Source organism: Doryrhamphus excisus, linkage group LG17, assembly GCF_037039965.1.
Source record: "Doryrhamphus excisus strain RoL-2023G ecotype Guam linkage group LG17, RoL_Dexc_Guam_v1.1, whole genome shotgun sequence".
In the NCBI taxonomy this organism is placed as follows: Eukaryota; Metazoa; Chordata; class Actinopteri; order Syngnathiformes; family Syngnathidae; genus Doryrhamphus; species Doryrhamphus excisus.
The window spans coordinates 15,635,174-15,649,895 of record NC_136373.1 but is presented as its reverse complement, the minus strand read 5'-3'; the positions used below and the strand labels follow the sequence as shown (position 1 = coordinate 15,649,895).

The window sequence follows — 14,722 nt, the reverse complement described above, 5'->3', positions numbered from 1 at the left end:
ATGTGTACTCTTAACTTCAATCTCAATATCAAAGGAGGTATTTTCTACATGAGATGATAAGATATAGTCGATAAGATGGCCTCAAGGTATGGGGGGTCGTGGATGGAGCGTTTGGGTGAAGCATTGCCGCATTTTACGGGTGTCTTATCGCAAGGATCCTGAAGGCTGGGAGCATGAATGAGCATCGTTGACGAAACGCGACTCGCGTTCAAAACGCACAGAACCAGCCGTTGTGGTCTGTGTGTGCTGAACCGCAGCAGAAACCCTCAAACCTCAACATGTCGTACACGCTGAATTTAATCAGAATGTCCTCAGGGCAGAAACGTGGAAGCTTTTGTGAGCGAGACGCCCGCTGCTGTCACTGGAATATTGTGAATACACTTCACTTAGCATTTAGGCTGACTGATTTCATGCCATATTAAAAAATCAGATGCTCATATTTACAGCTATACTCTTAACTTAATAGCCTCTGTATTGTTGATCTACTGTTGATCTAACCATGATGCATTGAAAGAAATCCTTCCAACAGGAAGAAGGTATGACATTGCTAAGAAGGAGACAGATTTCTGCTGAGATTAAAAGATTACATCGGGAGCTTGAATGGGAGAACCGGAGCCTAACATACTGGAACATATGTAGGGGGTTCTTAAAGTGATCAAGACAAGAAAGACAAAGTCACGTCATATTCCGTACAAGACGTGAGTGAACCTTTTGTCTTCAGTGAGGAAATAATAATGACATCAAGTTCTAAACATATCCACTTGTGTATAATTCCCTCCATTGTCTTGTGCTGCATTCCCGGCATTCCAGATGTGTATACTGTATGGACGCAAGCGAACCAAGCGGGAATGCTTGCAGGAGTTAGTTATACTGTAGCATATTTCCCATGTGTGCTGGCTTTCTATTTGTTTCTCATTAGTCTTGCGTGTTTGTATGATGGACCCTCCCCATATTCCTTCATGGAATATCCCACCGGGATACAATGGATTGTCATTATTTGTCTGAACGGCTTTGTTTGGAACAAGTTCACATTTAGTAACCCCATGGGGTGGGCTAATCTTTTCACATGACTATAAATTGGAACCTATCGGCTGTGCTCAAAATGCTTTGGAAGACATACTAGCATAAATGTAATATATACATATATACAGTAAAGTCTCGTTATATCGATATTCTCGGGAGTCGGAAAAAATACCGATATAACCGGACTATCCATATATCCGAACTGCGCCGAACTGCATTAAAAGTGGGCGGATCTTTGATATGGCATGTAATTTTCTCCTTGAGTTCATGGATTGTGTATCTAGCATGCTTTTGTACTATAATACATTTTGTACTACAGTAAATAAAAATAAACTTACGCTGTAGTGATTACCGGTTACCGGGACATAATTCACCCCGGAACTATCGATAGGGAAGGTGTTGCCACCCGGAGGGGTAGGCGCGAGGGACGGGTGTTTTCCGCTGTGTGTGCTGCACTCTGGTGGTGGAAGTGTGAAAAATAAAGTTGACTGGAAGCAGCCGTTTGCCGTGTTCTTTTTTGGTATTGAAATCCTTAAGCAAAGATTGATTTAAGCTGCTTTTGTATCGATATAAGCAGACCAAATTGGCTGGCGGGAGATGAAAAGGGCACTAGTAATCGGATTATCATAATAACCGTGTATCGTACTAACGGAGCTAATTATATCATAAAAGACTAGAAATTTGCCGGGAAATGAAAATAGTATCGTAATAAGTAGTAATTCGTTTTAACCGATATCGATATAACGAGACTTTACTGTATCATTAGGCAAATGGTCAGTGACATGGAATTTGTTGCGAAGTCTCAACGTTTCTTCCTCAAATTTTACAGGCATGTGCTTGTCAGTCCCCCGAAACTGTGTACCAAATTTCATGATGATTCCGGTAACCCCCCTAAAGTTAGTGGGGGTTTTTTGTAGACCTGTGCAACAAATTTCAATCCTTCTGGGGGTCACACTTTAGGATTGAATAACAGCGCTACCATGTGGAGTTGGCAATTTTCACTGCTGTGTTATTGTACAATGACACTCACGTTGTAATCTTACAAATAACACAAAACTCATCACACAGCAACCTAACATTGAAAAGGTATAACTGAGAAATATACAAACATGTACCAATATCATTGTTCAGGTTGTCTACGATGGGTCACACACCAGTCAGACTAGATAGGACAGCTGTCCTCTAGACTAGAGTTGTCCCACTTGCGAGAGCTAGACTAGAGCTGTCCTATCTAGTCTTTTACCAAAGACGAGGTGGGACACACCATTCATTTTCTACTGCTTATGCTTACTGCAAATTACAGTAGGTCATTATATATAACACTCATGTTGTCATCTTACAAATAACACAAAACTCATCACACAGAAACCTAACATTGAAAAGGTATAACTGAGAAGTATACAAACATGTACCAATAGTCATTGTTCAGGTTGTCTTTAGAAGACGTTTCGCCTCTCATCCGACACGATGGGTCTCACACCAGTCAGACTAGATAGGACAACTGTCCTCTAGACTAGAGCTGTCCAATCCAGTCTATGGCCAAAGACTAAGTGGACACACACCATTCATTTTCTACCGCTTGTGCTTAATGCAAATCACAATTTGACACTCATGTTGTCATCTTACAAATAACACAAAACTCATCACACAGCAACCTAACATTGAAAAGGTATAACTGACAAATACACAAACATGTACCAATATTTATTCATTCATTTTCTACCGCTTATCCTCACGAGAAAAACAGAACAGTAACTGTATAAACGTGTGCAGGCAACAGAGCTTTCTAGATGTGCAATGTTGCATCCCAGAGATGAGTGGCCTTCAGGTGTCGTGTTTCCAGCCTTATTAAAGCCCAGTATTAGTTACTGTGTGAAGGTGATGACCTCTTGATGCTTTATACCAGCAGATGCTTATACGGCGGATCTGACGATCAGTACAGCAAATGTAAAAGTACCTCCTACAGTGCAAATGATGTATCATCAACTATTTTGCGTCACCCAGTCAATATTCTTTGACTAATAATGGGCCATAGTAAACCACAAAACAGCGATCATTTATTAAATACCTGGTGATTAATTTGAGGGAGCGATGTAGCGAGGGATGACTGTCCCTGCCACATATGTCAACATAAACGGCCTGATTCTTCAAATAACACAAAACTCATCACACAGCAACCTAACATTGAAAAGGTATAACTGAGAAGTATACAAACATGTACCAATATTCATTGTTCAGGTTGTCTTTAGAAGACGTTTCGCCTCTCATCCGACACGATGGGTCACACACCAGTCAGACTAGATAGGACAGCGATCATTTATTAAATACCTGGTTATTAATTTGAGGGAGCGATGTAGCGAGGGATGACTGTCCCTGCCACATATGTCAACATAAACGGCCTGATTCTTCATAGAAATCACCCCCTTTGATTTCATGTTGACAAAATTGTACCACGTATGTCGACATCGACTAGATAGCTTGTCAACATTAAGTTGGTACCACTGCGTTATTGCCTTTAGGGAAGTCATGAGAATAATCCTATATGACACGAGGACGTATACATACTGCGCTAACCTTTTGTCCTTAGTTCCGGCATCTGGGTACGCCGAGCTAAGCTCACCCCAACTTGTCCTCTTTGTTCAGTCCACAGGCATAAGATCTATTTACTCAACAGAGTCAGTGGGACATTGAATACTAAATCTCTTCCCTTTCGCTCGCGCTCCACTGCTCCAGTTATCAACCCAATCACAGCACCGGGAAATGCTGCTTAGGAAGCAGACTGAAAAACTACATTTTGCAAGTTAAATTGAGTACTAACTGTTCTTTTCTCTCTCTCTTTCTTCACATGGGAATTCTTCTGTCATTCAGCAGGAAGCAACCGAAGGTATGTACCTCACACTTCACCTGTCTGTGTTGTTACAATGAACGTCAGCAATCAAATCAAATCAACTTTATTTGTATAGCACTTTTCCTGCAAAGACATGCAACACAAAGTGCTTTACAGAATTAAAACAATTACAGTAAACCTCGGATATATCGGATTCAATTGTTCCCACTGGTTTTGTCCGATATAAGCGAAATCCGTTATATGCGTATACCGGAAAATGTCCGTTTTACACATATATCGGATTTTATCCGTTATAAAAAGGCACTTCCTTGACTATGTTTCCAATGTACCTGGACTGGGCAATGAAAAGAGACGTAAGGTAATGAGAATTTAACTTTATTGAGGGGCGGCACGGCGGTCTAGTGGTTAGCGCGCAGACCTCACAGCTAGGAGACCGGGGTTCAATTCCACCCTCTCTGTGTGGAGTTTGCATGTTCTCCCCGTGCATGCGTGGGTTTTCTCCGGGTTCTCCGGTTTCCTCCCACATTCCAAAAACATGCTAGGTTAATTGGTGACTCCAAATTGTCCATAGGTATGAATGTGAGTGTGAATGGTTGTTTGTCTATATGTGCCCTGTGATTGGCTGGCGACCAGTCCAGGGTGTACCCTGCCTCTCGCCCGAAGACAGCTGGGATAGGCTCCAGCGACCCTTGTGAGGAAAAAGCGGTAGAAAATGAATGAATGAATGAACTTTATTGAGATTTTTTTTTTATTTCGTTGTACATGCTCATGTACATATCTGTAATTCATACAAAGATGTTATAGTCTTCAGCTTTGGCTGTGAACATGGATCAAAGATGGATCAAAGGCCACGATGCGGCCATCCGATATATGCGAGGGAAATTGGAACGGGACTGGAGATTTTGTCCGAAATAGGAAATCCGATATATGCAATGAATTTTTATTGGAAATGCATTACAGAAAAATTGGTTCTTTTTTATCTGTCCGTTGTGAGCGAATTTCCGATATATCCGAGTCCGATATATCCGAGGTTTACTGTACTACAATTAAAAGAAAAAAACAAAGTAACAAAAGAAAGCCCCTCCTTCCCACCCTCCATACTAGACACACACACACACACACAATCACACACAGTAGGGAGACATGGCATGGCACTGAGGATCAAGGAAACGCCACCTTTGGGGCCGTCCACACTGGGAGGAGCTGCAGGCCGTGCCATCGGGGGACCAGCACCCGGGCCTCCCGACTCCGACAGACGGGCGGACCCCGAGCCGGCCGGGTCGAATTGACCCAAGGATGGCACCCCCTCAGCATACCCGACACAGCCCCCAGTGTGGACGACCCCCCTATGAGGGTCAACAGAAGCCATATGACTGCAAGGAGCCTTCAAATTGGGGGGTAAAAAAAATGGAGACGGTTTCCTTGAGGATGTGAGAAGCATCCCGCACAGCTCTGTGCACAATGGCAGTGATTGAAGGCGTTTTCAGTCGTTTGGTTGGTTGGTTCAGCAGGAGCCGGATAGATGTCCGTGTGAACGTGTCAGCGCTCTAAGATGGTGCCGAACACCCACAAAGGTCTCTACAATGAGAGCAGGGATGAGCGTGGACACTGGGCTAGTGTGTGCGCGCACATTCAAAGCTGCATTGTTTTGCCATCACACACCCCCCTCAACACCCCCACCCCACCACCACCACCACCTCTTCCTCTTCACGACACACTAGTGACCAGCTCAGAGACTGTTCACGCACTGGGGACCGGATTTGTGTCGAGTGGACTTGACGGGGACCCGGGGGCCTCTTGGGCCTGTAGCCTGAATTTACCCGCTAATACTCTTCAGTTAGACGAGCATGTGGCTGTCTGCTAACTTCAAAGTCCTTTATGGGCTCAATTATTATGTAGTGCTCGTTCACTGTAGTCGACCCGAGTCACTATGACATCAGACCACTTGCCCGTCTCCTCCAGGGGTTATCTTCACTATTGTTGTCTCAGTAAAAACTCAGTAATTCAATATAAATGCGCACAGAAATACCACAGTTTCTCAGGTCACAGCAGTGGCGTCATTAGGCCTATTTAATAAATAAAATAATTAAAAATAAAATAAGTAATTTGATATTTTTTATTGATTTTTTTTACAAAAAAAATCTCTGACAAATTTTATATAATAGTGGTGTCTTTGCCTTAAACTACACACTCAGATATTTGTCTTCTTGCACAGTTGCGCATCGTTTTCATGTCCTTGTTAGACCCAGTTTGTGCTGCTCTCTGAAGGGAGTAGTTAACAGCACGGTAAGAGATTTTAGTTTTTGTTTAGATTTTTAGATGGGCTTTCTCATAATCTATTACACTCTCAGATATGTGTCTTTTTGCACAGTTGTGCATCGTTTTTATGTCCTTGTTAGACCCAGTTTGTGCCGCTCTCTGAAGGGAGTAGTTAACAGCACGGTAAGAGATTTTAGTTTTAGTTTAGATTTTTAGATGGGCTTTCTAATAATCTATTACACTGTCAGATATTTGTCTTCTTGCACAGTTGTGCATCGTTTTTATGTCCTTGTTAGACCCAGTTTGTGCTGCTTTCTGAAGGGAGTAGTATAGCATAAAAATGTGTTTTTCTTTGGAAAGCAAATAAATTTGCAAGTTATCCCAAACTTTTGAGCGGTAGTATAAACAAAATATCATTTAATTTGGAGCTTTTATCTTAATCGGTTTAAATCTGATTACATTCCGACTGGAAGAGATGTAAAGAACATTTTTTTTTTAATGCAGACTTGCTTTCAGGCTGCAGCGGGCCAGTCTAGAGGAGACTGCGCGGCTCTACTTAGTAAAGCAGCTCTAATTGAGAATGATGGCACTTTTTGTTCCTTTCAGTGGCACCGACTCACTTGACTGAAGTCACAAGAAGAGGAGGTCTTGTTTTCAAAGCGTTCACTGATCACACTGCTTCTTGTGCTGACTGTGCAAACACAGTAACCAGTAGAATCTATTGTGATTGGTGAGGTGTTGGATCATTTTGGGATTTGGCTATTGGCTATTTTGTTTTGGCTATTGATTGACACTAATAGATAGCTATTCTTATGATAGTTAAGAGTTAGGTTGTAGTGCTGTGGTGCAGAGGTGGAAGCAAATGAGTGTTTTGCAAGTCTCCCACATAAAATGTCATTTTATTGATTAAATTTGACAAACACAATGAATGCATTTTGAATTGTTATATTTTTTTAATAAAACATCAGATGTTAATAGATGCATTCAATGAGGTATATTGCTGGCAATTGTATTCAGTCGCAAGTCTTTGATTATACTGTCAAGTCGAGTCCAAAGTCATCAAAATTGTGACTGAAGTCCACACCTCTGATGTGTTGAATACCCAGGTTCCAAAAACTGTGTGGCGTATAATCAATAAAGTATTATTTTGAGGATTAGAGGAGCGAAGCTAGCACTTCCTGGTTGCTGCGTAGCATGTATTTCTATGGGAGAGATGCAGTCCAACCTCTTATAAAATGCACTTTTGCATTTAAAAAAAAGGTATTATCTAGAGCAGGGGTCTCAAACATGCGGCCCACGGGCCAAATGTGGCCCGCAGGACACTAGTTTGAGGCCCTCGCCTTGATATGAAAGTTTAATGTTTAATATGGATGCTGTATGGTATCATGTACCCAGAAAAAAACAATTACGTTTGATTAATGTTCATGTTAAAGGTTAAATAACTGTTAATAGTTATCCTCCCTATCCGTGTGGAAGTGGTAAGTTTTTGGCTATTTAACTTTAAAGGAAATAACTTGAAGGCTACCGTTTAGGTCGCTAGCTCTCTAGTTTGCGAGTTAGCATGTGTCTCAAGACCCTGCAGTTGCGCAATATGTTGTAAATAAAAAGAGTATAAATGTGACTATAGTCGTGTTTTGTCATTTGTTCATTTTAATCTGAAAAAATAATTTGTCTACCCACCAACTATATGTGGTTTCTTAAGTTTTTATTATTTGCCGTTTTATTATTATTATTATATTTATTTATTACTGATTGATTGATTTTCTTTATTCTTGATTTGTTTATTTATATACTTATTTTGTGTAGAAAAATAGAAATTAAGATATTTGAGAACAGTGGAATGTTTTATCAGAACTTTTCTTGTAGAAAATTGGAACCAAAGCGAGGTTTTTTAAATTTTTTTGTTTTTAATAAATGCGTGTTTTTTTTTTTGGGAAAACCTGATGCGGCCCAGTCTCACCCAGACCCAGTAAATTGAGTTTGAGACCCCTGATTTAGAGCATTCACAGTGTCATAATTTGATGTGGTAACAGATTCCCCAGAGGGCACCTCACTGTGTCATTCATCCAGATCTCGTGCAGGTGCCTCTGGGATAAAGCACGGGGTCTCTTCTGCTCAATTCTGTGTTGTGAAACCCGGCACTGAGGGCTGAGAGCCAGCATGCACCGCCGGGAAGCGGCTCCGGCCCCGTTTCCTTGGAGACGAGGGTCATTGAGTGCTGGAATTTCTTGGGGGAGCGCTGACCCTGATTTATGAATTCATTTAGCTGCAGCCACTATGACAAAACAGCTAACAGTGGATTTGTGCAGACTGTCTTAATGAGCATTACTGTGAACAATACGCTAGACTGCATCTTACTCTCGCAGACAAGCTCCATCCTGCTGATTTACATGCATGGCACAGCCAAGTTAGCCTGGATTTGTACTCTGTAAGGAAAAAAAAAAGGATCAGGTTTTGTTGGACTGTACACTTTTGGACAGGTGTGCAAAGTGGGTTTACGATCCCCTCGTTGTCTTCTCTGCAGGTGTTCGCCTTTGACCACTGTTTCTGGTCCATGGATGACTCCAACATTCCCAAGTATGCCGGTGAGTCACACGTGCTGACTACTCACTCCTCACCACAAAAGTTCCAAGCACTTCCTGTCCAAAGAATTCACTTTCTTTGTGTCAGTGAAGATCTTTGGGTCACATGACTAAACATTCCGAGTGATTACACTGAAATATAAGCACAATGTCTATCTTTGTATCATATCAAAACAATAACAAACAATCACAAATTATTGCTAAGCAGTGTGAAACAACAACATGGCTACTGTTTACAGCATTAAAACATACACAGAGTGACTTCCTGTTTAGTGAAAGTACAACAAAAATAAAAACATAGCAGTAATAACTGGATTCTACCGTGTCAATTGGTTCCTTATCGATTCCTTATTTCTAAATTGAACGTTTTTGTAATTTACGGCCTTCTAAATATGGTTTTAACATAATTAGAGCCCTCCAGACATGAATTAACACCCCTATAGTCACCTTTTCAATCTAACACCCAGTATAGTAGAGTCATTCATTTATTAATTTTCTACCGCTTATCCTCACGCGGGTCGCGGGCGTGCTGGAGCCGATCCCAGCTGTCTTCGGGCGAGAGGCGGGGTACACCCTGGACTGGTGGCCAGCCAATCACAGGGCACATATAGACAGACAACCATTCACACTCACATTCAAACTTGGGGTGGAATTGAACTGACGTGAGTGGGCTGCATGAGCCTCGACGTGATTGGCTGGCCACCAGTCCAGGATGTACCCCGCCTCTGCGCAGGCCACACAGCCTGGAGACCCGAGTTCGATTCCACTCCTAGTTTGAATGAGTGTGAATGGTTGTTTGTCTATATGTGCCCTGTGATTGGCTGGCCACCAGTCCAGGGTGTAACCCGCCTCTCGCCCGAAGACAGCTGGGATAGGCTCCAGCACGCCCGCGACCCTCGTGAGGAAAAGTAGAAAATGAATGATTGTTGGGTAATACAAGTGTAAATGTGACTATAGGGGTGTTACTTCACATCTAGAGGTCTCTAATAGTGTATATTTATAATGTTGTGTCTGGTAGCAATTAACTGCAATAAACAAAGGATTACTGTAGTATGTTTTCATTGTGACGTGTACGCCTCGCTGTTGCCCCCTGCGGAACAGAGGCCAGTGGGCCGCCTATTGAGGACCCCTGCTATGTTTTATTCTGAATGAATGAATATTATTATTCTACTAGTTAGCCTGTTCATTTACCTAATGAATGCAACACACAAGACTTCCTACTGTTATTACTGCAAGCACAAGGCAGATTTTCATAACATTGTGCAAATTTCTGGTTTTGTCATGGAAATGCATTAGATTGACGTGACAAGACGAGACAATCTGACCACCGATGCGGTCGCCTCCAGCCTCCAAGCCACGTCTTTATTTAGCTTATTAAACAGCTGTTCTATCCAGAAGTAGCACGACACAAGAGACTGCTTTGCACGGCCAAATATTTTCAACATGACCAAAGTAGCAATTGGCCACTTTTTACTCCATTTGTGTGTACGTATTTCTTGTTTGCCATTTGTTGTTAACGTTTCACTGTTCTATTTTTGACATACTGACTCAAAGATGCAAACCAAGCTGATGTGTTTACCTTCATCTCCATGACGACTGCTTCTTTGTCTAAAAGGTCAAGAGGTGGTGTTCAAGTGCCTTGGAGAGGGAATACTTGAAAATGCATTCCAGGGATATAATGCCTGCATATTTGCCTATGGACAAACAGGTAATTGGGTGACTAATTAGGTTAATAGAATGCATGAATACATCAAACTGACCAATAGAGATCCAACACAATGGTGTCTTCATTATGGTTTCTATAGTACAACACATGTTTTCATAAACTTCAAATCAGATGAAAACAATTTTAGCAACTTCTGCTACCCTCCGAGGTTCTGGCAAGTCATTTTCCATGATGGGGAACGGGGAGCAGCCGGGTTTGATCCCTCGACTGTGCTGCTCGCTGTTCGAGAGGGTCCACAGAGACTCAAACGAGGCCCATACTTTTAAAGTGGAAGTGTCCTACATGGAAATCTACAACGAGAAGGTCCGCGATCTATTGGATCCCAAGGGGTGAGTCCAACATGTGGTCTTTGATGATTTTCTCTTGTAGTAAACACACTTGTGACCTGAATCTGCTCCATAAAGTCGGTGAGGTAATGCTGTGGGCTTGGGAGACAAACACAAACACACACACAAACACACACACACACAGCTGCGTGCACAATCTGCTGTGTGTCATTTTTCCGAATTCCAACTTCAGTGACCTTGCTGGCTGCTCCCATCTTGGCTGTTGGTGGCGCTTTCTGCCTCAGTCAAGGCGGTGACAGAGCCAAGGAGGAAGCATACTAAGCCTCTTCCGTTTCCCACACTTGATTGCTTTACTATTTACACTGGGAGTCTTCAGGCTGCTGCCATTGTTGTTGTGACTTGTCTCACAATTGCATCTCCATTCAGGATGGATAGATGGACTTTCCCCAAGTTTGAATGACGGAATTTGAGTGGCATTGTCCTGTTTGAAACAGGAGACCATAACGTGTATGAGCAACATGGTATTTTCCACTGCCCCTCACTGATAGATGTTGAGGATAGGATCTTTGAGGATGTTACGAAAAGGGGGAAAGAATCATTTAGTAATCACTGATTATTTGATTCATTGTTTGTTAAGGATTCGGTCAATTGTGTGGTGTTGATTTTTGAGGCAAAATGGAGGGCTCAGTCTCACACCATGGCTCCATCCATCCCATCTTCCACCGCTTATCTGAGGTTGGGTCCCGGAGGTAGAAGCCGAAGCAGGGAAGTCCAGACTTCCTTCTCCCAGGCTACTGGCGGATCCCGACTTGAGAGACTATGAGAGACATAGTCTTTCCTGGGTCCGAGGCCTCCTACCGGTTGGACCTGCCCTGAACACGGCCCCAGGGAGGTGTCCGGGAGGCAGGTTTCTCCTGGATTACTTATCTTATTATTTTATTCATTCATTCATTTTCTATTGCTTATCCTTACGAGGGTCGCGGGTGTGCTGGAGCCTATCCCAGCAGCATTGCAAATCGCAGTAGGTCATTATATATAACACTCTGACTCACGTTGTCATCTTACAAATAACACTAAACTCATCACACAGCAACCTAACATTGAAAAGGTATAACTGAGAAATATACAAACACGTAACAATATTCATTCATTCATTTTCTACCTCTACCGCTTATCCTCATGAGGGTCACAAGGGTGCTGGAGCCTATCCCAACTGTCTTCGGGCGAGGGGCGGGGTACACCCTGGACTGGTCGCCAGCCAATCACAGGGCACATATAGACAAACAACCATTCACACTCACATTCATACCTATGGACAATTTGGAGTCGCTAATTAACCTAGCATGTTTTTGGAATGTGGGAGGAAACCGGAGTACCCGGAGAAAACCCACGTATGCACGGGAAGAACATGCAAACTCCACACAGAGTTGGTCGAGGGTGGAATTGAACCCTGGTCTCTTAGCTGTGAGGTCTGCGCGCTAACCACACGACCGCCATGCTATATATTATTATATTATTCTTATTATTTATTACTTATTAAGAGAGAGTCCAGCCACCCTGCGGAGAAACCTCATTTTGGAACTTAGATCGACCGGTAAATTGAGAGATCAACGGACTAATGCAATGTCTGCATGACTATGGAAAACACCCCTAATCTACAGCAGTTAGACCTATTTCATTGAGGTCTAATGTAAATAAAAATGCAGTAGCTGTTGAAAACGATATGACTGCAGAGTCAGTGCACCTACGGAAGGTGGTAGGTTACAAGAATGGAAACAGAAAACCGGTCACTGTGAACCTGAGTAGGTGTGTATCCACAAAGTTGGATAGAGTGACTCTTCCTGAGCTTATTGGATTTCATTTTAAAAACCAAGTGGCAGGCAGCCAACAAGAAATATGTGTGTGTGGGGGGGGGGCACTCTTAAAGAACTAATGTATTAATGTACAATGGGGAAATGATTACTTTTATCATATCTATTACACGGCTGCACGATTGTCGAGTGGTTAGCGCGCAGACCTCACAGCTAGGAGACCCGAGTTCAATCCCACCCTCGGCCATCTCTGTGTGGAGTTTGCATGTTTTCCCATAATGCATTGCATCTGAGCAATGCACTCATTGGTGCCTGTGAGGGCGCTGCAATGACGTCAGCCTCCTTCTGTGCTCTGGACTCCATAGGTATGAATGTGAGTGTGAATGGTTGTTTGTCTATATGTGCCCTGTGATTGGCTCGCCACCAGTCCAGGGTGTACCTCGCCTCTCGCCCGAAGGCAGCTGGGATAGGCTCCAGCACCCTTGTGGCCCTCATGAGGATAAACAGTAGAAAATGAATGATTGAATATTGGTACATGTTTGTATATTTCTCGGTTGTACCTTTTTTTAATACCTTTTCAATGTTAGGTTGCTGTGTGATGAGTTTAGTGTTATTTGTAAAATGACAACGGGAGTCAGAGTGTTATATATAATGACCTAGCTGGGATAGGCTCCAGCACCCTTGTGACCTTCATGAGGATAAGCGGTAGAAAATTAATGATTGAATATTGGTACATGTTTGTATATTTCTCGGTTATACCTTTTTTTTAAAAATTTTTTATACTTTTTGAATGTTAGGTTGCTGTGTGATGAGTTTAGTGTTATTTGTAAGATGACAACGTGAGTCAAAGTGTTATATATAATGACCTAGCTGGGATAGGCTCCAGCACCCTTGTGACCTTCATGAGGATAAGCGGTAGAAAATTAATGATTGAATATTGGTACATGTTTGTATATTTCTCGGTTATACCTTTTTTTTCTTTTTTTTATACCTTTTCAATGTTAGGTTGCTGTGTGATGAGTTTAGTGTTATTTGTAAGATGACAACGTGAGTCAGAGTGTTATATATAATGACCTACTGCGATTTGCAATGCTGCTGGGATAGGCTCCAGCACCCCTGCGACCCTTGTAAGGATATTCGGTAGAAAATGAATGAATGAATATCTATTACACTAACAGAATTGTTTTTTTTCATCACATTATTATACTTTCATTGTCTCCTGAAGAACTATATTATCCGGACTTATCCGGATCTGTGCATTCGTTTTAGAAGCTATAATGTCTTTTCTTCAGTAAGAAGAAGTGTTTATTTAAAAAGTCCTTCAGTCTAATGAGATGTTAAATGTGAAAGTGATTGTTCCTACTCTCAAAAGTCCCATTGGTGCAATAAAAATGGCTTCAGAGAAGGAGGAAATTAAACATGCATGAAAGGCATTTCCATTCCTTTTACTGACGGGTTTCTTTACCCTTTTTTGTCCCAAGGAGCCGACAGTCTCTGAAGGTTCGGGAACACAAAGTCCTGGGTCCATACGTGGATGGTTTGTCTCAGCTGGCCGTGACCAGCTTTGAGGTATGTCTTTCACAACGCTGCACAAACCCTCGGATTTCTCAAATACAAAAAATAATTTACACATATACATTCACGTTTTTGTGGAATTACATCAAATCTAACAATGTGGGCTCAAATCCTCATAAGCCCCTAATGACACGTATTAAGAGAATGTGGAATGTACTTGCGTGGTTTTGTGCGGACTGTATGCCAAGCATTGGTGGGGCTTCCCTTAATTAAGTTTAAAACATCTCCACCCTGTTTCTGTGGGCTCTTTTTGCCTGATATTAATACAGTAGATTTCCCAAAAACTGGTGTGACCCATCTGTACCGCGTGTGTGCACACTGGAACACTTTTTATTGTTCTCTAAAGGATCCATTTGCACACATTTTTTTTCCCACTAAATCCACTAAAATCTGCTGTGTTGTACTATAAAACCTATGAATTTCATCAGTGTTGCCAGTATTGCTGCAATAACCAGCAACCAGTGTGAGAAATTCATAACACACTGAATTGTCTTTTGTACACTTTATTTAGACTGGAATGACTAAGTCCTATTCATTGTACATCATTTCCACTTTTTATGATGCAAAGTGTCTGTAGGATCAGAAATAACATCTAAAAAAAATCTGCCTCC

At 42.1% G+C, this 14,722-nt stretch overlaps 1 protein-coding gene across 6 annotated transcripts in view; it reads left to right on the top strand.

Annotated features, from left to right (window-relative positions):
* Positions 1 to 14,722, top strand: part of kif13a (kinesin family member 13A) — a 50,912-nt gene that overhangs the window by 9,724 nt on the left and 26,466 nt on the right. For 4 of the 6 annotated variants that reach the window (XM_058083507.2, XM_078797981.1, XM_078797982.1 and 1 more), the window contains exons 3-7: positions 3,892 to 3,907; positions 8,655 to 8,715; positions 10,328 to 10,420; positions 10,587 to 10,767; positions 14,018 to 14,105. In XM_058083507.2, coding sequence (XP_057939490.2) covers positions 3,892 to 3,907; positions 8,655 to 8,715; positions 10,328 to 10,420; positions 10,587 to 10,767; positions 14,018 to 14,105 — 439 coding nt within the window. The remainder of the gene's footprint in view (positions 1 to 3,891; positions 3,908 to 8,654; positions 8,716 to 10,327; positions 10,421 to 10,586; positions 10,768 to 14,017; positions 14,106 to 14,722) is intronic. The other 2 variants (XM_058083508.2, XM_078797980.1) reach the window with 1 other exon arrangement.